General features: G+C 36.9%; 1 protein-coding gene across 1 annotated transcript; it reads right to left on the reverse strand.

The window, feature by feature from the left end:
- Positions 1-289: 289 nt before the first annotated feature.
- On the reverse strand, positions 290-24,243 carry LOC149823464 (glutathione S-transferase L3-like). Its single transcript, XM_090018851.1, has 10 exons — positions 24,056-24,243; positions 23,724-23,795; positions 23,522-23,582; positions 16,588-16,674; positions 9,077-9,175; positions 8,882-8,990; positions 8,668-8,744; positions 2,986-3,093; positions 626-706; positions 290-506 (listed from the first exon to the last, which is right to left on the reverse strand). Exons 1-10 carry the CDS (start codon positions 24,064-24,066, stop codon positions 498-500), a joined length of 714 nt encoding a protein of 237 aa, XP_089874977.1. The 5' UTR covers positions 24,067-24,243; the 3' UTR covers positions 290-497.
- Positions 24,244-24,449: the final 206 nt, after the last annotated feature.

Below are 24,449 nucleotides of genomic sequence, written 5' to 3' on the forward strand. Positions count from 1 at the left end.
ACTAATTTTCTAGTAAGTGCGAAGATACATGATTCCACAGGTGGAGAAGCGTAATTCCAAAGAATGGATGCACTTGTTAAATATTGCTATTGTGCTTTGACAGGAATTGTACGTTTTCCTTTAAAACTTGCTTCGACCTTATGGCAAGGGATGCCACCTGTGGGTTTCGAACTTGTGACATCCCGTCAACTTGGTAACATTCACAAGCCGCCCCTAGCAGATGAGACGAAAGTTACCCAAGAAAATACCATCAAATTCTACAGCTAAAACTAATCTCACAAGACCATAGTTGAGCATGCAAAACACATTGAGAGTGGAAAGCTCTCTTTTATTCAAGTCCGATGAGCATGACACAGAAAACACTACCAAGACATTAAACACAAAACAACTCGGATAACTAGTAAACAGTAGGATTACAGCCCTTCGGATGCCATATTGTCTTTCTTCCATAGATGAGGCTTCGCAGCATGATAGGAACCAAGATTAATAACGCGAGCTTATTTCACCTGCATGTACACCACACTTTGTATACAGCAAGAGAGAGAGAGAGAGAGAGAGAGAGAGAGAGAGAGAGAGAGAGAGAGAGGGGGTTTTATAAGAAACTAGCATAAAAATAAGACTTTACCCCAAAACGAGTCCTGTATATATGGAGCAGTTCTTGTGGGTCCTGTTTGGTTTGTTTGTAGGCATCTATCTTGTTCACCTCCTGCTCCAAAGATTCCAGACTCACAATATAGATTTGAAAAAAAGAAAAAAAAAATTGCAGTTTCGCAACATGCTATATGGAAAAGAACGAAAAAGCAAAGGAACTCAATGCCAGAAAAAAAAAACATGTTTGAGATGTTTATTCATGACTGCTGCTAGTACTTTCTGACACGTAGGGATGACACGCTAATGAAACCAATTCTAGTTTATATGTCATGCATTTAAATTTTTCACGATCTTACATATGAAAAATCACCATGCAACATACATGCACGAAATATGATGCCTGTAATTATATGAATAGTACGAAGTTCATTTCATGGTTGCCTCAAAGTCCGGCATGATATTGAAAGAGCACCAAAATGAGGAAAAAATTCATGCAAGTGTATGGTAGTTAATGCACGTCAGCAAAATCAAGAGAATTCTAAATGTAAACCATATTCTTATCCGAGTATTATGAAAAAACTTGAGCCATCAAGAGTTATCGGTGATAACTGATAACCATGACTGATTTGCTTAAAAACTTTTCCTCGCTCTTCCCTTTTTTGTTTGGCTCCTTTTAGTTTGTTTGCAAGCTAAGTTAGGCAGACCATGCCCATTTATGCACTGCAAATATAGCGGATTAGATAAGCCCACATTTTTATTTATATGTATTGTAATAGGGCTATCAGTATCATCAAGTTAAATTATGTTAAATGATGGTTCCAAATTCATGGTAGATCTTGTTTTTCAGATTACATAGGCTGACATATCGACATGTATTTTATAGATACAATTAGTGCTCCCTACACTCTGCTCGCATATAAAAACAACAATGACAATTAAAAGCAACAAAAAAGTGATTGCCATATTTATGATGCCTTATTTCAATTTTTATTTTTTATTAGACATTAATATTGTTACATGTTTACAGAAAGGGTCATTTTTTTAACTTTTCCTATATTAAAAGAACGATGTTGAAATACTTGCACGCATAATGTGAAGAAAATATCATTAGAACTTTGGTATTATATTATGTCTGTTGAAAGACGGAAAATAACATAAATAGTTCATACATTGAGATCATAAAGCAACTGCATCATAAAAAAAAAAGAAATTCAGGGAAATTTAAAAAAGTAAAAGGTTTTAGAGCATCCTGATCACCATTATCAGCTCATCAGAAAACATGCACCAGATATATATAGACTCTGCAATTTTATTTTCAGATAAAAATATGGTTACCACATACATTTGGGCAACATGAAGATGAGCCATTGAAATCTGATCAAAATAGCTTCCTACACATCTCATGACTGTTAAATCTCAAATTCATTGCTGCTAGCTCCAAATATATGGTGAATGAGGGGCACAAATTTGATTCCATTTTATCACAGTTTCTAATTAGTGTGGCACAATGTTCTAGATCCTGCGAACTTAGCAAAACTAATCGTGTCTTCACTTGCATGAGCTGCTGCTACTTAGATGACCAAACACTTTATATACATAAATAATCTATGTTTCTTAGTTTATGTTCCCAGAGGGTTATACTCAATAAATTCTTGTGAGCTCAAGTTCCAAGATGGCTAACGTTTTCAAGAACACCACACATGCATTATGTAGGCAAGAGGTAATGGTGTTCTCCAACACCATGAAGTTAGATTGGCAAGAAACTTGCTGGATGAGAATGGATGGTGCCATCCTGTCAGTTACTAGCCAACAGAGTGTGGAATGGTGCGGGTCAAAAGGGAAGTCAATCACTAAAACCAAGGTCTAGTATCTAGTATTATGGGCAAACATGCAAACAGGAACACTCTCAATGGTTCTTGCCACAATGTGACTTGATGCTGATAGGTCTCCCTCCTGAGAATTGTACCAACTCCACCATTTTCCACTCTTGTCATGACCAGTAACAGAAGAATGTATCACGCCTAGCAGCTATACTATACACTGTGTAAGAGAGAGAGAGAGAGAGAGAGAGAGAGACTTCTAATTTAAGGAAATACATATGCACTCAAAAGAAAAGAAAATTCACAAGACCTAGCTGAATTCAATTCCAGGAGCAAAGTCTAGCACTTTCACTCCGGATAATACAGCTACATCAAGATCAACTATTTCAGTATACAATGTGCAGCTGCAGATATGGTTTGTATAATGATGAGACTGTCATATTGAATTCTAATGCTTGAGAAACTCAAAGTGGAAACCGAGGCAACAACCAAAGTTCATGGCCATGAAAATGATAAAACACTCAAAACATAAAAAAGAACAAGACTTTAGGATTTCTTGCACTTCCAGACATACCTCAATCCATAATGCTAGCTTAGGTCTTCCTTCAGTGATGTCATAATTCTTTACATTGGAGAATACTATATTATACCTTTCAATGAATGGTGCATATGCTATATCAACCTGAAGAAATGTGTATGCATCAGTAAAATATACTACCGCAAAAATGCCAACTACACTTCTAAAATAATAAATGCTTGATGCCTGCCTGAGCCATGTATTCCAATCATCACACCAGCAAGTGGTTGGAGCCCAGCAGGTGGGGTAACTGAATAAATTAAGGCACTGGCTCAATGACAACAAGGTTGATTGATATTGAATTCAAGATGAACTAAATCTAGCCTCTCTGAGGGATCTATTTCAAAAGTATGGACAAGTAGCTGGTAGTCTGACCAAGATAGCAACATAAGCACTACCTTAGATATATTAAAAACATTCCTGCCAGAACATAGCATGAAGCAATTAAAGTTGCTAAACCTATTGTTGCAAGGAAAAAGAATATTCTGCTCTAATGAATGTAGAACACTTTCCATTAGTAATTGGATAAGTTGTTGATAAAAGAATAACAAAGTTTGCCTATATGTATGTCAATATGCATGAGTTGAAATATGTGGATTAGCTGAAAGAAACACAATATTTTGCAATTGAAAAGTGAAAAAAGATGCTTCAATGAATCTAAAATACTATCCATTACCGAATGGATATCTGACAATTATAGATCCAACTGTGTAATGCTACAAACATATTTAATCTGTGTCAGTGCAACCACATATTCAGTAACAAAATTCATGATCAACACTAACAAAATTTTCTTATACATATGTAGTTGATATGTGGACATAGCTAAAAGAAACAAAATTTTGTGTAATAAAAAAAGTAAAAGTGCAACAGCCAACAGGATAACCTTTGACAACCTCTTACATAAATCAATTACATTAGAGGAGACTAAAAATAAAAAAAATGATATATGCTGACACGCACCACATGTATGCATTTACACATGCATGTGTGTGTGTGCGTGTGTGTGTGTGTGTGTGTATATATATATATATAGGGAAAGGGGACTGTAATGTCCATTTGGATTTTAGAAGATGGATTTGGATATTAGATCCAAATCCAAATCCATGCTCAATGATTTTATAGCTTTAAATCTAAGTCACAAGGACTCAGCAAAGCAGGTGCCGCACCCGCGTCGACGCGACACAACGCGGGTGCAGCACCGGGTCGGTCAACCCGACCCTGGGTGCGGTCAATGCACCCAAGGTCATTTAGGTCCAATTTTTAGACTAAATTTTTTTTTTCGCCCGATGAAAAGCGAGTGAGAGAAGGAGGATTAGGGAAAAATCCTCCTGAAGCCGGTGTCGGTGCCGATGTCGATGCTGACAATCTCCGACTCATTTCGACTGCTCCTCCTCAGTTCTCAGGTATGTCTCCTTCCGACTTGCTCTCTCTCTCACTCTCACTCGCTCTCCATCACTCTCACGGTCTCTCTTCTCTCCATCACTCTCATTGTCTCTCTCATAGTCTCTCTTTTCTCCGTCACTCTCACTGTCTCTCACTCTCACTCGCTCTTCGTCACTCTCATTGTCTCTCTTCACTTTGATTGTATTATACGTGTGTCATTAGCATCTAGGGTTTTTAACTTTTTATTAATAGGCTTTTTGGACATTTCAAAAATTTTCAATAATATTATTTGGGGGTTTTGGGCATTCCGAAAATTTTTCAATAATGTTATTTGGGGGGTTTGGGCATTCCGAAATTTTTCGATGAATTGATGATGCTATAGAGGTATATAGTTAATGAAATTTGTATTTAATTTTTTGGGGATCTTTGACTATTTGATTTTGGGGCTTTTGATTCTATGCTAAAATAGGTTTTGTGGAGCTTCTTGATTTTTTATTTCGTTTACAATCTATTTTATTAGTTGCTTATGTTTGATGACTTAAGGTCAAATGTTACTTTCGTCTTTTTTGAAAAGCCGTTCTATCAACCATTGCTTAAAATGTGTTGCTATGTTATGGGCATGTAATGGGTTTAATTTATTTGTTTTGGGATTGATTCATTATCTAAGTTCAGTTCATAGGATTATAAGATCTACCAAGTTATAGAAGTTATTGATTTGTCAATATTTTAAGGTGTAGTTGCTCACTTTCCTGTTTCAAGAAACACAAGGTATTCTCTTCATTCAAGTTCTTTTGTTGGTTGCTCTTCGTACAGGTGTATGCTTATATGTGTTTGTACTCGATTTTAGTTTCTATTGCGTGGTCATAATTTTGTTGCAGTTTGTTTCATAACTCATTTAATGACACATGCTGCGGAAGGTTTAATGTTAGAAATATGAAGTTACATTAAATCACTCAAGCATGTATATATTCATATAACCTTGTTAATGTACCCCTGTTTTGACTAGTCCAAGACATATAGTCTATGTCACACGGACTCGGCTAAGGAGGCGCCGCACCCGAGTCGACACGCCACGACACGGGTGCGGACACGGGTGCAGCTTCGGACACGGCCCGAACTCGGTCAATGCCGAGTCGGACTCGGTCAACGAGTCGAGGCCGAGTCCATCCTTGTTTTGGACTCGATCAACGTTGACTGAGTCTATCTTTATCCATTTTTTAGGACAAAAATGTATAAAAACTAAAAAAAATATATCTTTTATATATTTTTTATATACTTTTGTCTTTAGAGAAAAAGACTGTGCAGAGCACAGTCTTTACCAGACTGTGTAGATATATATTTTTTTAAATATATATATATATAGAGAGAGAGAAGGGCGTAATGTTGAACTCACAAAGAGTTCGACATTACGTCGGACAAACATGTGTCGCAATCAGCAGCACACATTATTTTTGCAAAATGACCCTTTAGCAGCAGTCCTGGACCGCCGCTAAAGAGTGCTTTTCCACCCAGACATTTAGTGGTGGTCCATGACCGCGCTAAATGTTGAAAAAACACAAGAAAAAGGAATCAGATGTGTTGGGTGCGTCTGACCCCGTTGGAAGATTGGGCGTTCGATGATACGCCCAATCGTGTGTGTGTATATATATATATATATATATATATATTGCTACAATCATTTGTATGTGCAAACGCCCTAGGATCTCATAATTCAGGTTGTTTCGACTCAATCCGACACTGCAGAGCATGTTGATTTTTTTAGGGATCAACCCTTAGATTGTGTTTTTCGACAAAATAATTATATTTTTTTGTGTCAACAAGTTTTGGTGCATTCACGACCATCAATTTTTTATAGGTCACATCTATATCATTAAAAATGCAAGGAAAAAGAAAAAAAGAAAAATCGAATTTGTTAGGTTGTTTCTACATGCAAACAATTGTAGCTTATATATATATATATATATATGTGTGTGTGTGTGTGTGTGTGTGTGTGTGTGTGTGTGTATGTGTGTGCACGCGCTAGGTTGTTTCTACATGCAGACAATTGTAGCATATATATATATATATATATATATATATATATGTGTGTGTGTGTGTGTGTGTGTGTGTGTGTGTGTGTGTGTGTGTGTGTGTGTGTGCGCGCGCACAAACATGAGAGAGAGAGAGGTTGTGACAGAGGAAAGTGGGTTTGGAAGCAATCTAGAGCCACCTTTTCCCACTGACAAGGAAACCACAAAGCATTTGGAATTTTGTGATTTGTTAACATTTGCACAAAGTTGAAGACAGAAATCATTCTCCACCAAATTCCACACAATATGATCATGCACTACCACATTAAAAGGTGATTATTGTCGGATTTCATTTTATGCTGCAGATCCAAACAAAGCCAGAATGTTTCCAGTTTTATTGTGTGAATTAACACAATTATGCAGTTCAGAGAGAGTTTTGGTCAGCATTAAAATATTTATCACGAATTAGAATAATCTTGAAAGATATACTACCTCCAGAACATTTTATTAGTATAAAGAATAAATTGAGTACAAGTGAAACTTCCACCTCATGCTCGACTTAATTTGACATAGTTTCTTCAAACCAGAAAACCAAACTAAGACGAATGGTTGATTTATAAATTATTTATATAAATAAAAATGTGATCAATAGTATTCTCCGAAAAAAGAAAAGCTACCAACTTAAAAGTTAAAAAGCTAAAACCAAACAGTAACATCATATATATGAATTAGCCAATAGACTATCTATTTATCTACACACACAATCAATTGCAATGTGTGAAAAGTGTACCATAAGGCGTATTGAAAGTGTCTAAGATATGGGCTTATTGTACTATCTTGTATCTTATGAAAAGACATGCAAAAGAAAATTTAAAATTTTACAAAAAATTGAAAGAAATTGGCCACAAAAAGAAACGAGACACAATTGAGCAGCCAAACAACAACACTAAGTAAACCTAATTATGAAATGCAACTAACATGGATAAACATGTAATAATTAACAAATGATACCTGGCAAGTACAATAAAAATAACCATAATTAAAATGATGTAGAAGTATACTTATTACATGTATCAAAAAGGTTTTAACATTCAAGATTAAAAATATGAAAAATATAAATGAAGTAATAAGTCGCAGCATATAAAATTGCAAATAAAACATCAATTATCAAAGTATTTACTTCAAAGGTATAATGAGTTGTAAGTATCATACTACATAAAAAGTACTAGTAGGTATTAAAAATTAAAAAATGATTTCATAATGTCTTCTTTCGATCACTTGCACTAATCACAATAAACACAAAATTAAATAAGGGGTACTTTGTCATTATAGTTATCTTCCTTCTTGCCTTCACTATTATTCACAATAAACTAAGAAAAATTTTATTTTTTCTTCTTTAGCTTATAAAATAGGTGAATAGGACTTTGATAAAGTCTTGTTCATTTTAAAATGCCTCATGAAAGATGAAAAAAAAATATCTAAAAGAAATTGCCTAAAGATTTTCAATCAAAATTCATGAAAGTTAGTTGTATCTTACAATACAACATGTATTGTGCGGTATCATCTAGTGGAAAGCCAAAGTTAGGCACTATTATGCAATCAAACCTTGTAGATATATTTACCAAACATTTACTGAGACATGTTTTGGACCTGATTGATTTGATGTAAAACATATATTTTTATTATGCAATTTTGGATTTTTGGTTCATTATGGGACAACAGCCCTTCCTTTCATGGAAGGTCTTATTCAGGAATATATACACATATACATATATATAAGGTCAAATACATGAAGCATTCAATGTAGACATAAAACATCAATGGGACTACACTAGCAAAGACGTGTATTTATTTATATTTTTCATTTATTTCTGGATGGGTCAACTCGACACAGTCTTTGGACGGGTCAACTGGCAATTAACAAACTGGGCCCAATCAAAACCAGCCAGTTATGGGCCAGGATGGGGACTATGCCTGGTTGGACTGGGTCAGGGCTCTAGCATAGGCCCAGTCCAGACACAGCCCACCTGCAGGCACACCATATTTTCAAAATGGGAAAAATCCATAACAACATGGCCTGTGTCTTTTTTTGTACTGGAGCTGGACTTGCTAGAATGGTAGCAAAAAGAGGCAAACCATGAGTTGTCTGCCAGCCTAGTTCCCACCTCAACATATATCTATACCATCCTCCAAACTGACTTCAAAAATTGTTGATCATATTTTGACCTATTTTTAAATTGAAAGATTGATTTCAAGGTTAAAATGAATGAAGTAGCATCCTTACCAGGCTAAATGTTCCAAGGAAAAAAGGACCCTCGTCGAACTTTGCAAGAGCATTCTCAAGAAAATCAAAAGCAGGACCTGAAATAGATTGTTAATAGAAACTAACTCAACATAAGCACTTCTTTATAGATGTTCAGTTGTATTAGCAACATCACTTTTATAAGGTATTACAACAAAAATTATAGAAGAAGCTCAAATACAAAGTTACAACCCACCAACATCCTTCTTCCAGTCTCCATCATTGGAAAAAGAAGAAAACACAGCCTTATTAAAAGTATCAGTATAAGCAAGCAATTCCTCAGCAAATTCTTTCTTGGCTGGATCCTGAAATTAGAATATACCATGATAATAAAATGATTCTTATTCTAAAGAAGAGGCCAATGGTTCTAATAATTAAGCAGTCAGCTTACCGCAGGAACAAGCTCAGGTCCTTCAAAATGTGTATCAACATACTTCAGCAAATCTAAACTCTCCCCAATGACTTCATTATTGTATTCTAGTGAAGGTACCTATTGAGAAGGCAAACACATATGAGATTATGTAGAAAAGTTTCTGATGGACATATGTTTCATCAATAATAGCTCATCGAACAAAACAAATGTTTCTTATGGAACTGTAATCTTCAACAAACTTGTGCCTCACTAAAAAAAATGGAAAATGCATATTCCTGTAAATGACTTCCTAGCAATTTTCCAATAACTCTCAAAGTAAGGTGGAAACAAATTATATGAGACAACGCAAAAGGCTTCCTGATCAATAGAGCTTGTGGTCATGATAGTTCAACCTACAAATAAATGGGTATTATTAAATTATAAAATTAAAGTGAAGGTGACAACATAATCAAAATGAACCATGCAAAATTTAAAGTTTAATAGGTTACCTTGGTATTATGTTTTAAGTTAGAAGCTAAGGATATGAATATGAATGAGATAGAAATGCTGGATTGCAAATTCTTGCAGATGATTTTATTGTTATATTTTAAGAGAGTTTTGAAGGTAAGGATATGCATAGGAATGAGATAGCAACGCTGGAAAGTTTCCTGATTATAGCATTTATGTTCATGATGGTTAATCCTGCAAACCAAATGTTCTCGCACAAATTGTACATTCATGGGCGATGCAATATTAAAAATAAATATGCAATGTTGAGACTAAGATGTTTTTAGTAAATAAGTTTTTCTAAACTAGAGGTTATTTGAATCTTATTCTTTAATGAGGGACCTGGGTGTAATTGTGTTCCTTGGACTATCTCTATTTAATATAGAGATTAGCCCTAATTGAATGGATGAAGTTCTATTATTCTCCAGCCGTCTCTCTCTCTCTCTCTCTCTCTCTCTCTCTCTCTCTCTCTCTCTCTCTCTTTCTTTCTCTCTATCTACCTCGGTTGTTGCGCATCTCACCTTACCTTCAACATGGTATCAGAGCCATCGTCCTTGGGAGCGTGATCTCGTGCCCTGCGCCAAGTTCGAGTGATTACAGAAAAAGCTTTCTTATCATCGTGAACCAGTGATCTGAAGCAGATTAGATGGTGATCGTTGTCAACATCTACAACTTGTGAAAGTCGAGGTAGTTGTGCGTGGAAGGAGCAAGCAATACGATCGATCCAAACTGCAGTCTGGATCGGGTTCTTCATATGGTGATCCAACTGTGTTGGATGTGATTTCAAAGTGAGTCAATGGAGGTAGAGTGGATGTTGAATAAGTCTCCAGTTTCTAGCATGAATCAGAGGCATATTCGTGGTGGGTGTGCAGTCGAGGTATGCATCTCTATCGTAGTTGTGATATGCATCTCTATAGTGGTGGATGTATAGTCGTAGTAGACAGCCTATTGTAGTCGTGGTATTCAGCCTGTCGTGGTCGTGGATGATGTTGGTCGTGAAGTGTGAAGCAGGAGTGGTGTCGCTGGATCGTGATCAGACTACTGCCAATCGTGAAGGGTGGAGCAGGAGGGAAACTTCTGCACAGGTCGTGTGTGCTGGTGTTGTGACTATATTGCGTTGAGGCTGCTGCTGATCAAAAAAAGCAGTCGTGAAATTGATTTTTTTTTGCTGTCATGATATATATGGCTGGGAGCAGATGTCGTGAGAAAAAAAAATATTTTGTTTCTGCTCATGTTATCGCTGGTTGTGCTCAGATTCTATTTAGCAAGCAGCTGGGTGTTGTGTCGTGATCTTTTTGATTCAGCAGGCTTGAAAGAAATCTCTGCGTGCTCATAGTATTGTTGGTCGTGCATCTAGTTGCTGTGTTGTGATCCTTTTGACTCAGCAAGAAGCTGGGTGTTGTGTCGTGATCCTTTTGACTCTGTTGATGTTTGAAACCAAGGAATCAGCAGGTGTGATTTCCTGCTGTGTTGAAAAATATTCTGTTTGTGGGAACCTTGTCTTTTGAAGTGGGATTCTGTGTTGGGTGCTGATACTGGTTGTCGTAGTGGCGGATGTGTGATGGTAACACATTCTAAGTCGTGTTGGATGTATGATCTTGATTTACAACCTATAGTCATCCTTGGTTGAGGTGGAAGGTTTTGGTCAAGTTTCTTTAAAATTATATTTGAAGTTTGGATCTGAACAGTCGAAGGTCGTGTTTCTCAGATTTCATTGGTGAAGTCAAAACTTGATATAGCCGGGCTTGTTGTTGATTGTGGGTATGCGCGTGTGGTTGCTCCTGCATTTTGTGAGTCAAGCCCATTAGTTTATATTATGGCTCAAGTGGTTAAATCAAATGCAGATTCCTCCAATAATTGTGTAACTCTTAGCAGGGCTGAATATGACAAGCTCCTTGCTTTACGATCATCCAATTTGAAGTCTTTTGTTGCGGAGGTTGTGTGCTCGGCAGGTGATGGCCTATCTACTCAAGGTGGTAGGTGGGTCATTGATTCTGGAGCCTCTGGTCACTTGTGCGGAAACTCAAGCAATTTTTTGAGTTTAAAACCTGTGACAGGTCAAAAAGGGGTACGTCTTGCTGATGGTAGCTCTTCCCCAATTGTAGGGCAGGGAAACATGTCTATTACCCCTACTCTTCAATTGTCGCATGTTCTTCATGCTCCTTGGTTTCCACAGAATTTATTATCCGTCAGTCGAATGACAAAAGAGTTAAATTGTAGAGTGATTTTTTATCCTATGGGATGCACCTTTCAGGACTTGCTGACGGGGAGAAGGATTGGTGTTGGCTATGAGGAAGGTGGTCTGTATTACCTACACCAACCAGAGGTTTCGGCCTATTCTGCTGTTACATCATCCTCAAGTCCTCTATTGTGGAATCATCGTTTGGGTCACCTTCCAGTGACAAAACTTCGTCGTGTCATTCCTCATATACCTCCCTCAGTTTCTTTTCAATGTGAAACATGTCAATTGGGAAAACATTGTCGAAGCTCTTTTCCCTCCGGTCAGAGTCCATCAAGTCAAGGATTGTTTGATCTTCTTCATGTAGATGCATGGGGTCCGAGTAGGATTCCGAATAGGTCTCAATGTCGTTATTATCTAGTTATTGTTGATGACTTCTCGAGACTATCGTGGGTGTTCCTGTTAAAAGATCGGTCTCAAGGTCCTATCATTCTTAAATCTTTAATTGCAGAGATAAAAACTCAATTTGACATGTGTTAAAATTGTCCGCACTGATAATGCTCTTGAGTTCAAATCCAAAGACTTACTTCAATTTTACTCTGTTAATGGGATTCAACCTCAATTTACATGTCCCCATACCTCCCAGCAAAATGGGGTGGCTGAGAGGAAACATAGACAAATCCTTAATGTTGCTCGGTGCCTTATGATTCAATCCAATATGCCTGCTACATACTGGGGCGATGCGATTTTAACAGTCAGGTTTCTTATAAATCGCATGCCGTCAAGTTCTGTAGAAGACCAGATCCCAATTCAAATTCTCCATCCAGAGGCTCCTCTCTTTCCTATCCCCCCTAAAGTTTTTGGATGTGTGTGTTTTGTGCATAAGCTGGGTCCTGATCGAGATAAACTTGTTGCGCAGTCTATTAAATGTGTTTTCCTTGGGTATCCTAAGAACCAAAAAGGATATCGTTGCTATGACCCTATATCTCATAAAGAGTATGTCAGTGCGGACGTTACCTTCTTTGAGTCTATTCCCTATTTTTCGAGTACTACTCCAAGGTTACAAGACAGTTAGGGTGATGTTTTTCCTCTGCCAATTCCCCCTTTTCCTTTAGAGTCGTTCACTCCAAAGCCTGTGGCTCCATCCTCTAGGGAGTCTCGATACAGAAACCCTCCTATAGTGTATACTCACAGGTTACCACCTACCTCCATGCCCCATTATCTCCTTCTCCTGAAGCAAGTATCTCTGAGCATACTGAAGTTTCTGCTATTGATGAGGATCTTCCTATTGCTCTGCGAAAAGGGAAAAGACAGTGCACCCTTCATCCCATTTCTCAGTTTGTTTCTGAAGTTAATCTTGGGGCTTCTATGAAGAATTTTATCTCGGCTTTGTCTGCCTCCTTTGTTCCGCTTCATCACAGTCAGGCTCTATTCGACCCCAAATGGATGCAGGCTATAAAGGATGAGATGGATGCCCTATGTTCTAGGGGCACTTGGGATTTGGTGGATCCTCCAACTGATGCAGATATTGTTGGCTGCAAATGGGTATATACCATTAAATACAACTCGGATGGGTCAATTGAACAGTACAAAGCCCGGTTGGTTGCAAAAGGGTATACTCAGACTTATGGTGTTGACTTTTTTGAAACTTTCTCCCCAGTTGCTCGTCTTGGCACTATTCGTCTTGTTCTTTCTGTTGTTGTGCACCATGGATGGCCCTTGTTTCAGTTGGATGTCAAGAATGCCTTTTTGTATGGGGATTTGCATGAAACTGTCTACATGCAACAACCCCCAGGCTTTGAGGTTCAGGGGGAGTGTAAGAAGGTGTGCAAGTTGAAGAAGGCTATTTATGGCCTGAAGCAGAGTCCAAGGGCATGGTTTCACAAATTATTTGACGTAATGTCGAGTTTTGGCTTTGTCAGGTCAGCTTCAGATCACTCCTTGTTCATCAAGAAAACCAGTGCTGGAATTGTTGTTATGGTGGTATATGTCGATGACATCATATTAACAAGGAGCAGTGCCCAAGATATTTCTACCACAAAAGATCATCTTCAGAAACACTTTGTTACTAAAGATCGTGGTCACCTTCGATATTTTCTGGGTATCGAAGTTGCAAGAAACAAAGAGGGCTTAGTGTTGTCTCAAAGAAAGTATGTGTTGGACTTATTAAAAGAGACTGGAATGCTAGGAGCCAAGCCAGCTAATATTCCAATGGATCCCAAAACTCACATGTTCGATGAGAAGTCTGAGTATGTGGACAGTGCCAGCTTTAGATCCTTGGTGGGTAAGTTATTATATGTGACTGTTACTAGACCTGACATTTCATTAGCTGTGAGTAAAATCAGTCAGTTCATGGACAAACCTACAAAAGTTCACTGGGATGCAGCTATGATGGTTATTCGGTACTTAAAGGCATCTCCTGGTAAAGGTCTGTTGTTTAAACGAAATCCATCTTTGGACGTTGTTGCTTACACTGACGCGGATTATGCAGGATCTGTTGAAGATAGGAAGTCAACATCTGGATTTTGTGTGTTTGTGGGAGGAAATCTTGTTACCTGGAGGAGTAAGAAACAAACCGTTGTAGCCAGGTCGAGTGTTGAATCTGAATACCGAGCAATGGCCCAGACTGCAACTGAGATTATGTGGATAAAATCACTCTTGACCGAGTTTCAGGAGAAAGTATCCCTACCTATGTTGATGATGTGTGACAATAGGGCTGCTACATATATTGCCAACAATTCAGTGTTTCATGAAAGGACTAAACATATTGAAGTTGACTGTCACTATATTCGCGACTTGGTTCAGGTTGGGTATATATGCACCGATCATGTATCTTCCGAAGATCAAATAGCTGATGTTTTTACCAAAGCCCTGGCGAGACCAAATTTCTCAAAGTGTTGTGACAAGCTGAGCATGATTGATATCTATGCTCCAGCTTGAGGGGGAGTGTTGAGACTAAGATGTTTTTAGTAAATAAGTTTTTCTAAACTAGAGGTTATTTAAATCTTATTCTTTAATGAGGGACCTGGGTGTAATTGTGTTCCTTGGACTATCTCTATTTAATATAGAGATTAGCCCTAATTGAATGGATGAAGTTCTATTATTCTCCAGCCATCTCTCTCTCTCTCTCTCTCTCTCTCTCTCTATCTACCTCGGTTGCTGCGCATCTCACCTTACCTTCAACATGCAAAACAGAAACTCTCTCTCTCTCTCTCTCTCTCTCTCTCTCTCTCTCTCTCTCTCTCTATATATATATATATATATATATATATATATATATATATATATATATATATATATAGAGAGAGAGAGAGAGAGAGAGAGAGTAGGTGGCAATTGCCTACCACTTTTCTAGCCCACTGCCAGCCTACCAGCTTTTGAAGGGTTTTTTGTATTTATTTATTTTTAAATCTGACCATAGAGATGTGATCTACATGCTTGATTTTATAGTAATCGACTCTTGGATCGTCCGATTCTGACACGTAGGTAGGTTTCTAAAAGAATTGAAAACCGATGGTCTGCAATTTTTATAAATATTCAACGCTTAAATGATCATGTTTTTTTATCGAAAAGCGTGATCCTATCATTTCCTAGCAAATAGACCATCCCAAACACATCTGCAGAGTCAGATTTGCGAAAAAACAACCTGAAAAAACATATCCACTGGTGGTAGGCTAAAAAAGTGATAGGCAGATACCACTTTTCCTATATATATATATATATATATATATATATATATATATATATATATATATATATATATATATATATAGTGTAGCTAACTACTCCGATCCGTGCCTACTGACTTCTGAAGGATTTTTTCATGTTTTTCTCAAATCTGACCATACAGATGTGTTATACATGCCTGATTTTACAGGGAAGGACTCTTGGATTGTCCAATTCCAACACGTGGGTAGGTTTTTATAAGATTTAAAAATCGATGGTCTACAATTTTCATAAATATTCAAGCTGAAAAATTTATGTTTTTTTCTTCAAAAAAACACAATCCAAGTATAGTTTTATAGCAAATCGACCACACCAAACTCATCTGAGGGGTCAGATTTATGAAAAACACCCTGAAAACCTTTGTTCGCTTGCGGTAGGCATTGAGTAATCTAACTTTAAACCCTTGTGTTAATGTTAATAGTGTTTAACCAAGAAATGATGGAAATGCCCTCAAAAGCAGTGGCATTTTTTGAAATAGGTGTGGATATAGCCAGAGATGGCAAAGAAACAACTGCTTAATTTTTTAACTTAAAATTACAGAAATAGCCAATTGTTACTTCTAAAAATTGCATTTGATTTTTTCATTTCTCTACAAAACAAGAGAGCTAATATACTCTTAAGACTACATATTTTCAAAAAATAATATCATTTTTTATAGGTATTTTGGTCATTTCAATCAGTTAAACATCTACATTGGTCATAGAATGGAACCTAAAAATAAATTAACTGTAATATATAAACATGGACATGGCATTCCCATGGTAATAATATGATAATTATCATCATAGTTTTGTAATTGTTAGAGAATACCAGATTCATAGGCATCAACTTAAGAGTTAGAACAAAGTCAGAACTTGGCATACATGCTAGTGTTCATGTTCATGTGATGCTTATATCTATTCTATGCATATCCAAAGGACTCATCACAGGCTTTATACAAATAAAAGTGATATGAGAAACAGATGGACCTTAGTAAGTTCTCATATTCTCCTATCGGACATGCTTGCAGAAAACAACACATCTCATCTACGAATCATAAAAAGTGGTCCAAGAAATGGCAGCAAATCCCATGATCTCTATCAAGATACTCCATGAAAAAACTAATAGATTTGAACATCCAAGTAATGAAAATCAGCACCTTATTCATTGGGTAAACCTTTTCTTTGTACCAGGCAGGTCTATTTTGAAGATTAATGGGAACTAGCTTGATTTTGTCCTGCAATCCCTGCAAGCCAACCACAACAATCTTAAAACATAAGAAACTTAATATCACGAGACACATGAACTTGATAGAGAGAGAAAGATTATACACGTACATATATACATACATATATATATATATATCATTTATTTATTCATAAAATTGGTATCCATGAGTAAAATCTTGTTGTCGTGTATATTTTAGCAAATCTGACCATATAGATTAATTTATTGTGGTTCATTTCCTACTCCATAAACAAGACAAGAGTATTCGGATAATCCATTCGAGTGATCTTCCCGTTGACCTTGAATTAAAAGTTTTAAATATTTAAAAATACTTTAAATAAAAGCAAATATAAGTGGTCATGATTGTACCAAATATAATTATGAAAAAGGCCATCTGCATCAAAATTGTTAGATTAAAACATGATCACCTATATCATTCAACGTAATTTCTCGGTGGGGGTTTTTCTCGGAGATATTTTCAAAAAGTGATTTTTATTAGAAAAATCTTGAGAAAATCTTGAAAGCTATGAATAATAGAAAAAGATAAGAAATAATAGGTTTTATAGTATTTTTCTTAAAAAAATATAAAGAAACAATAGCAAAAGGTTTTAAAATATAAAAGAAACAAAAATATACTTAAAATATATAAAAAAAATATATGTTTTTTGAAAATCTCAGAAAAATATCGCAATAATATCATGATATTTTAGGTTCTTAAAATATTTTGAAAACCTCAGGAAAAATATCAGTTGACCTTGAAATACCACTAATATCGTGATATTTTCAAAAAATATTGGCAACATCAATGACTATGGATTAAAAAACACTATTTATAATAAATAAATAGTGCTAGCCCACCAATAGAGTTCGATCAACTTGAAAATTCTAGAGTTGAGATTAAACTCTTTGATACTACATTCTCATCCATTATATGCATGCATACCAAGGTTACCGGAAATGCTATAGGACTCGGAGAAGCGTGCTTCCCCGAAATGCGTTTTGAAAGCGCGAAATGTATTGCTTCAGAAACGTGCGGGGAAGCAACAATTTTCAATGGAAAGCATGCTTCCCATTTCGCTTCCCACTCGCTTTCCCAATGATCAGGAAGTGAGTTTTCTTTTTTTTCAGGGGTTGGAGCCTTTAACAAATTTTTTTCGCCCAATATCAAGAAAACTTGATTTCTATTCGCTTCTCACTCAAATCCTAGGTCGCTTTCATCTTCGTTTCGTCTTCGCTTCCGAAATGATTCCCGGTTCGTTTCTAAGTTGTCCCGCGCTTCCCGCTTCCTAAAATTTTAGAAGGGCCTCGCTTCCCGCTCCCGCCTCCTCGATCGCCACCTCTGATGCATATATATATATATATATATATAGAGAGAGAGAGAGAGAGAGTGGGAGGTAGGTGCCAAACAAAGTTAAGAGCCTACCACGAGCGAATGGGGGGGGGGGGGGGCTTTCGGGGTGTTTTTCATAAATCCAACCCATGATGCATCCAGCATAGTCGATTTGCTAGAAAACGACTCTTGGATCATGTTTTTTCGATGAAAAAATGTGAATTTTTCACCTTGAATATTTATGAAAATTGCATACCATTGATTTTCAATCCTTAAAAAAAACAAACTACATATCAGAATCAGACGATCCAAGAGTCCATTCCAATAAAATCAAGCACGCAAAACACATCAGTATGGTCTGATTTGAGAAAAGCATGAAAAAAAAACCCTTAGAAGCCTGGTAGGCTGGTGCTAGGCATGGATCGAAATAGGCAGCTAACCCTACTCTCTCTCTCTTATAGGGGTAATGTTTGCGACCTTCATGGGTAAGGAACCTCCTAGTGAAAAACTGTATTATTTTTGTTTTTTTTAGTTTTTTTGCACTTAAATTTTATAAGGGTTGAAAAACCAATGACCTACAATGTACCAATTTTTTAAACATCAAAAGAACATATTTTTACGTGGAAAAAGTATGATCCGAGGGTCAATTCCTACTATTTTGACCATGTTGAACACATCCATGAGGTCAGATTTGATCGAAACAACCTCCTCCTATGAGTTCCAATTAAAGGTTTCCTTACCCACGAGGGTAGCAAATGCTATATATATATATATATATTTTATATTTTTTGCTGCAGTCAATTGTAAATACAATCAACTTAGCAAAGTGGCGGCCCCCTTTTTTCTAACATCTAACACATAGATGTGATCTACATGTTTTATTTAGTGGGAACCGGCTTTTGGATCGCAGAAATTTGACCGGTATACAGCTTTTTCTGGTTACCCAAAAATCAACAGCTATGAATATCGATTTTTTCCGACTCATAAAAGCATGCTTTTTTGTCCAAAAAACATGATCCAAGAGTCGATTCCTACTAAATCGAACATGCTGAACACATCTATGAGATTAGATTGTGTCAAAACAACTCACATCATGAGATTCCAACTTGACTGTAGGTACAACCGATTATATATATATATATATATATATATATATATATATATATATATATATATGGATGGATGGATGGATAGACATTTGGTACTAATGAACATACAAGACTATTGAGTATAAATCACCTTCATTTTCATATTTTTTTATCTTTTTGTAGATTAGAGATTATAAACCTGACCTACATGGTTTGTTTAATAGGAAATGGTTTTTTATTCAAGTGATTGTAGCATGTAAGTAGGTTTTCCAAGGGCTTCAAAAGTCCAGTGGCCCACAATGTACCAAAATTTGATCACTCAAAAAATTGTGTTCTTATGTTAGAGAGCATGATCCAAGGTCCAATACTTAGCAAACAAACCATGTTGAACACATGATTTCCACCTCAATATATATGATATAGGGCAGTGAAAGGTCAACAAACATCAAGTCTTAATACAGAACCATGTTAGGATAAACATCAGGATAGGTGCTTGATGAGCTTTTAGATATTAGTCTCAAAGCAGCCTGTAAGCCAAGTATCCTCATGCCTATGCTTTGGGTCCATTAGCTAACCAAGTGGAGTTCAATCACTAGGGCAAAACTGGAAACTTTTGAGTAACACCTCGCATGAGCCCACCTAAATTGCACATGTCTGCCCTCGTATTGACCCAAGATCAACTTAAGCATAGCTTTCTCCAGGTCCACTGATTCAAAATATTTCAATCCCGACATGGTCTGGCCCAATGACCGCCCCTAGAGCCACATCAATCGCCAGCTATGTAATCAAAAGCCCGACTAGGCACCGACTAGTCCGCCTAGTCGGTCTAGGTATAAGTAAAACACCTAGGCTTTGCAATTCCTAGGTGGGTACCTTAAAAGGTACCGATTTTACCGACTAAGGTGCCTAGTTGTTGACTAAGCTGCCTCCACCTAGGCATGTGGGCATGTGTATTTGTATGATTTGCTCTTTGAAATCATGAAAACATGCTTAGTTATTATATTTGAGTAATCCTACGGTGCTCCGGGAGTACCTACTCCCATATACTAGAAATCATGGTTGTAGGTTGTATCTTCTCAATTAAACTTTATGGATGAAGTCAACATAGTTTATTTGATAGGAATCATGCTTTAGATCATGTTTTTTTGACATAAAAATAGGGTTTTTTAAGTCATGAGATATTGATACATTGTGAGTCGTTGATTTTTAATGGTCTTAAAAAACATACATGTATGCTATAATCACATGATCCAAAACTTGTTTTCTACTAAATAATGATTATATATCATATCTATAGTGTCTGATCATCTAAAAAAGTTCAAGAAATTTGAAAGATCATATCTATAGGGTCTTAGGGGGGAGTAGGTACTTCGGGAGCACCTTATCATTACCAATTATATATATATATGTGTGTGTGTGTGTGTGTGTGCTACTTTGCTTTTGTGATTTATCTGTGAAACAGTGAAAGCATGCAGAGTTAATTTTAATTGATTGTGTTTTATATATATATATATATATGTGTGTGTGTGTGTGTGTGTGTGTGTGTGTGTGTGTGTGTGTTTTACTTTGTTTCTGATGGATTTTTCTATAAAAGCCTGAAAGCATGTTTAGCATTATGAATTATGTGTTATTGTGCTTCTGTGAAAGGTTGAAATCATATTCTGTTGATTATACTGAATATGTTATGAATAATTATAATATATATATATTTGTGTGTGTACAATTATATATATGTATATTCTGGTTATGTATATTAATATATTTTGTGAAAGCATGTGTAATTTTGTACTTGTATAATGAAAATGTCTTATTAGTAAAAGAAATAAACATATTTTCATGTATATTTTGTGTACTTTTTTATATTTTAATTGGGGTACAGACTAGTCCGACTAGTCCCGCCTAGCCCTCAACTAGTCTTTTTAGGTGTCTACCGACTAGGCACAGTCTAGCGCTTTTGACTACATAGACAGCCATAAGTCACAACTTGAAAAATAGATTAAAATGGTTGTAATATTAGATCAAGTTGTCATGATACTATCTATTAGTAATGAGTTTAAGTTGACTAATTTAATCTCAAGGTAGTCTTCAAGACAAGTCAAACTGTCACCTTACTATCAAATAGGAGAACAATAGAATTATTACATATTAGTTCAAGTCATAAGAATTACATCTAGAAGCTCATGTTTATGTTTTAACTGCAAGATCCAGAGATGGAGGGTGGTCCTAACCCTTAAGCATGGCAACCACAAGTGGAACAATAGTTGGAGTTGGATCTAGGAACACAAGATTAAAAGATGATAATCACCTAGATTATGCACGTGAGACAACACTGATTTTTTTTCTTATTTTGAAAATCACAATAAGTTGCATATCCTAATATTTCGCATCTATGTTTTGAACAAACTAGGTGAGAAGCTTCAGAAATCTAAGGTCAGACTTATCTTAGAGTAAGATTTATGCAATTTTTATAGAGGTAGAATCAAAGATTAATTTGGTTTAGACATATTAAGTATATGCAGATGCACAAATTAACAAGAAAACAAACAAGTGCACTAAATATTATTACAAAAATAGTCATGATGGAATGTGAAGGATGATGGAGGCAAGAACAGGCTCAATACTGTGGACATCTGATTTCCGACATTGGAGAGATGCCAACATATTACCAGAATATGGTTGAGGTGAGGTGCTAACCTATGAGTGGAAGCATGTTGTGCATCATCATGAAGAAATGGCATACTTGCAGAGAGCGTGGGGGGACAATAAGGTGACAAAGAAGCGACTAGGAGATCCTACTGCAGGACAATCAGAAAGGGAACCAGCACGATCTTCTACTGTATAGGGCATATACTGATCACAATTGAGGAAACTAAACTAAGAATTCCCAGAAGAGCTAAATGCATATCTAGCATGGTGGCATATACGAGACGTGAAAGGTCTCAACATGGAACATACGAGCAATGACATTAATGCAAATGTCTTAAACTGTTTGAGACAGTAGATGCTTCTTTTATGGAGAGAAGATAGCAATTGCCATTGGTGTGACACTTATGTTTCAACCACTGTTTTCCACCCAAATTAGCCAGGTAAAGAATGGTTGGAGGGAATCAGGCTCTTCTTATAAAGAAAAATGGGTGATTGTCGAATCAGAGAAGGCAAGGTGTGACAAGATGATTCTTCAATATTTTAATGAAACATCAATGAGAAAAGGAGACTGGTGGCATGAGAAGTTGATGACTCAATTTAAAGTATAGGGAAATTGCATCTACTGTTGCTTTAGCAAGGCATTGAAATATCTTGATCTACGCAACGAAGCTACACCAAAGTTATGGCGAGATGAAGCCAGAGGGAAACAAGTCATCGATGATGATTGGTTCCAAGGTCTTCAAAAAGCCAAAGCCACAATGCATCCAAATTTGATTCCAGAAAATTGTCATTAAGTGCAATTACTAACAAATAGACCATGTTAAACACATATATGAGGTTAAATTGAGTGGATGTAGCTTGCAAATATGATTTTCCAACTAGATCTTACCTATGATCGACCATATAGAAAATATATGTGTGTGTGTGTGCATTATTTGCTACATTAATTGTAGGTATAACAGACCTGTGTTCTCAGAGGTGCAAGTTGTTTTGATTCATCTGACACTGTAAATGTGTTCAGCATGGTTGATTTGCTAGGGATAGATCCTTGGATCATTTTTTTAACAAAAAAAATGAAATCTAGAATTTTGGCATGTTTGCATCCATCAGTTTTTTAATCACCAAAGAAACCTATTCATACACCAGAATTCGACAATGCAAATGTTGATCCCAACAACCAGGCCATGAAGATCGCACCTGTAGGTTAGATTTAAGGGGAACCATCCAACCAAGGAAAAATCCATAGTCCATGAAGGAGGGGTCGGAGTAACAGTGGACAACTTAAAACGTCGCGCTGAGCGTCTGCCCAAAGGGCCTTTAGCGGCGATTGAGACTGCTGCTACAGGCTTATCGCTAAAGGCCCTTTTTTGCGCAAAACAGTGAGCGCTCATCTAACCCTTGCGTACACTGATACGTCTCTCTCTCTCTCTCTCTCTCTCTCTCTCTCTCTCTCTCTCTGATGATGATGATGATGATGATGATTTTCATTTCACTTTTCTATAAGTAGGGTTCTTTAGGATGCAACGGAGAAGCTTGACCTTGTGATTGCTTGGTTACTTTTCTAGTTCATCATCAATTCATGAGCGTGCTTCAGTTTCCTTGAAGGGAATAGATTGGTTAGCCTTCTTTTATCAGGTAATTGATTAGAAAAATTCGAGGGGGCAGAATCTCTTCCCTCATTTCTTTGCATTTGAGCCCTAATAGTTAGCAACCCTCATTTAACAAATCCAAGGGAATAGCTTTTTGCATCACCAAGATAACGTAAGCAGCAAATCTGAGAACAGTGACAGAATTCAGTTTACCTTGTAGTTTCTGGCTATCCAGACACGCTGCGCATAAGGGCATGTGTAAGATATATAGAGTCTGCCAAAATCCAAAGAAAGTTCACATCACAATAAAAAAAATAAAACTTTTGAGAAAAGAAATCACAAGCTTCTCCTGCAGTTCCTCACATAACCAAACTCATCTTTTGTGTTAGTAAAAGAGAAAAGGGATGGTTTGCACCTCGTGGTTCCATCAAACAGAGCAGGTGGTTCGGACGTGGAATCCAGGACAGAGGGAAGCACCTCTTGCACTCTGCGAGGAAACAAAAAACCAACAATGGCCCATGATCACGAACCCATTAAAGGAAAAGAAAAACCAGAATTCCCTTAGGATTTTAACTTGCGAAAAATAGAAATCGACACAGAAGAAAAGATAGAATAGGATGATTTCAAAGCAAACAAGTCAATTGATCGCCTCGGAAAACGGAGAGTCTTTCCCGACTCAAACACCAAATGAGATCAACAGAAAGAGAGGAAAAACGAGAGCAAGGAGAAGGGGAAGCTGGAGCTTACGGAGTAGCCATTGCCAATATGAAACTTCCACAGTGAGGTTGGGTTGGTAGCAGTTGCTGTTCTGATCAAGATTTCCGGCTTGCAAATAAATAAAGTCCCGGACGTTTACCGCAATGTGTGATTTAGGCAAATACACGTAATGCGTGACGCATTGGCCAAGGTCTCCAACTTTCTGGGAAGTTTGGACAGCTCGGTTCCGTTCGGGTGGCTGTAAGTAGAGGGGTGTCAACCGGCCTGGCTTACCTGGACCCGACCCGAACCAAACTCTATAGGTAGTACGGTGATAAATAAGAAAACCCGATTAAGACTCGTGTTCACACCCAAAGGTCTGATTAATACATGGACCCAGGTATAGTTTGTAAAATTTTATACCACACTCGGATCCGACACGAGT

Source organism: Nuphar pumila, chromosome 10, assembly GCF_984573655.1.
Source record: "Nuphar pumila chromosome 10, dmNupPumi1.hap1.1, whole genome shotgun sequence".
NCBI lineage: Eukaryota > Viridiplantae > Streptophyta > Magnoliopsida > Nymphaeales > Nymphaeaceae > Nuphar > Nuphar pumila.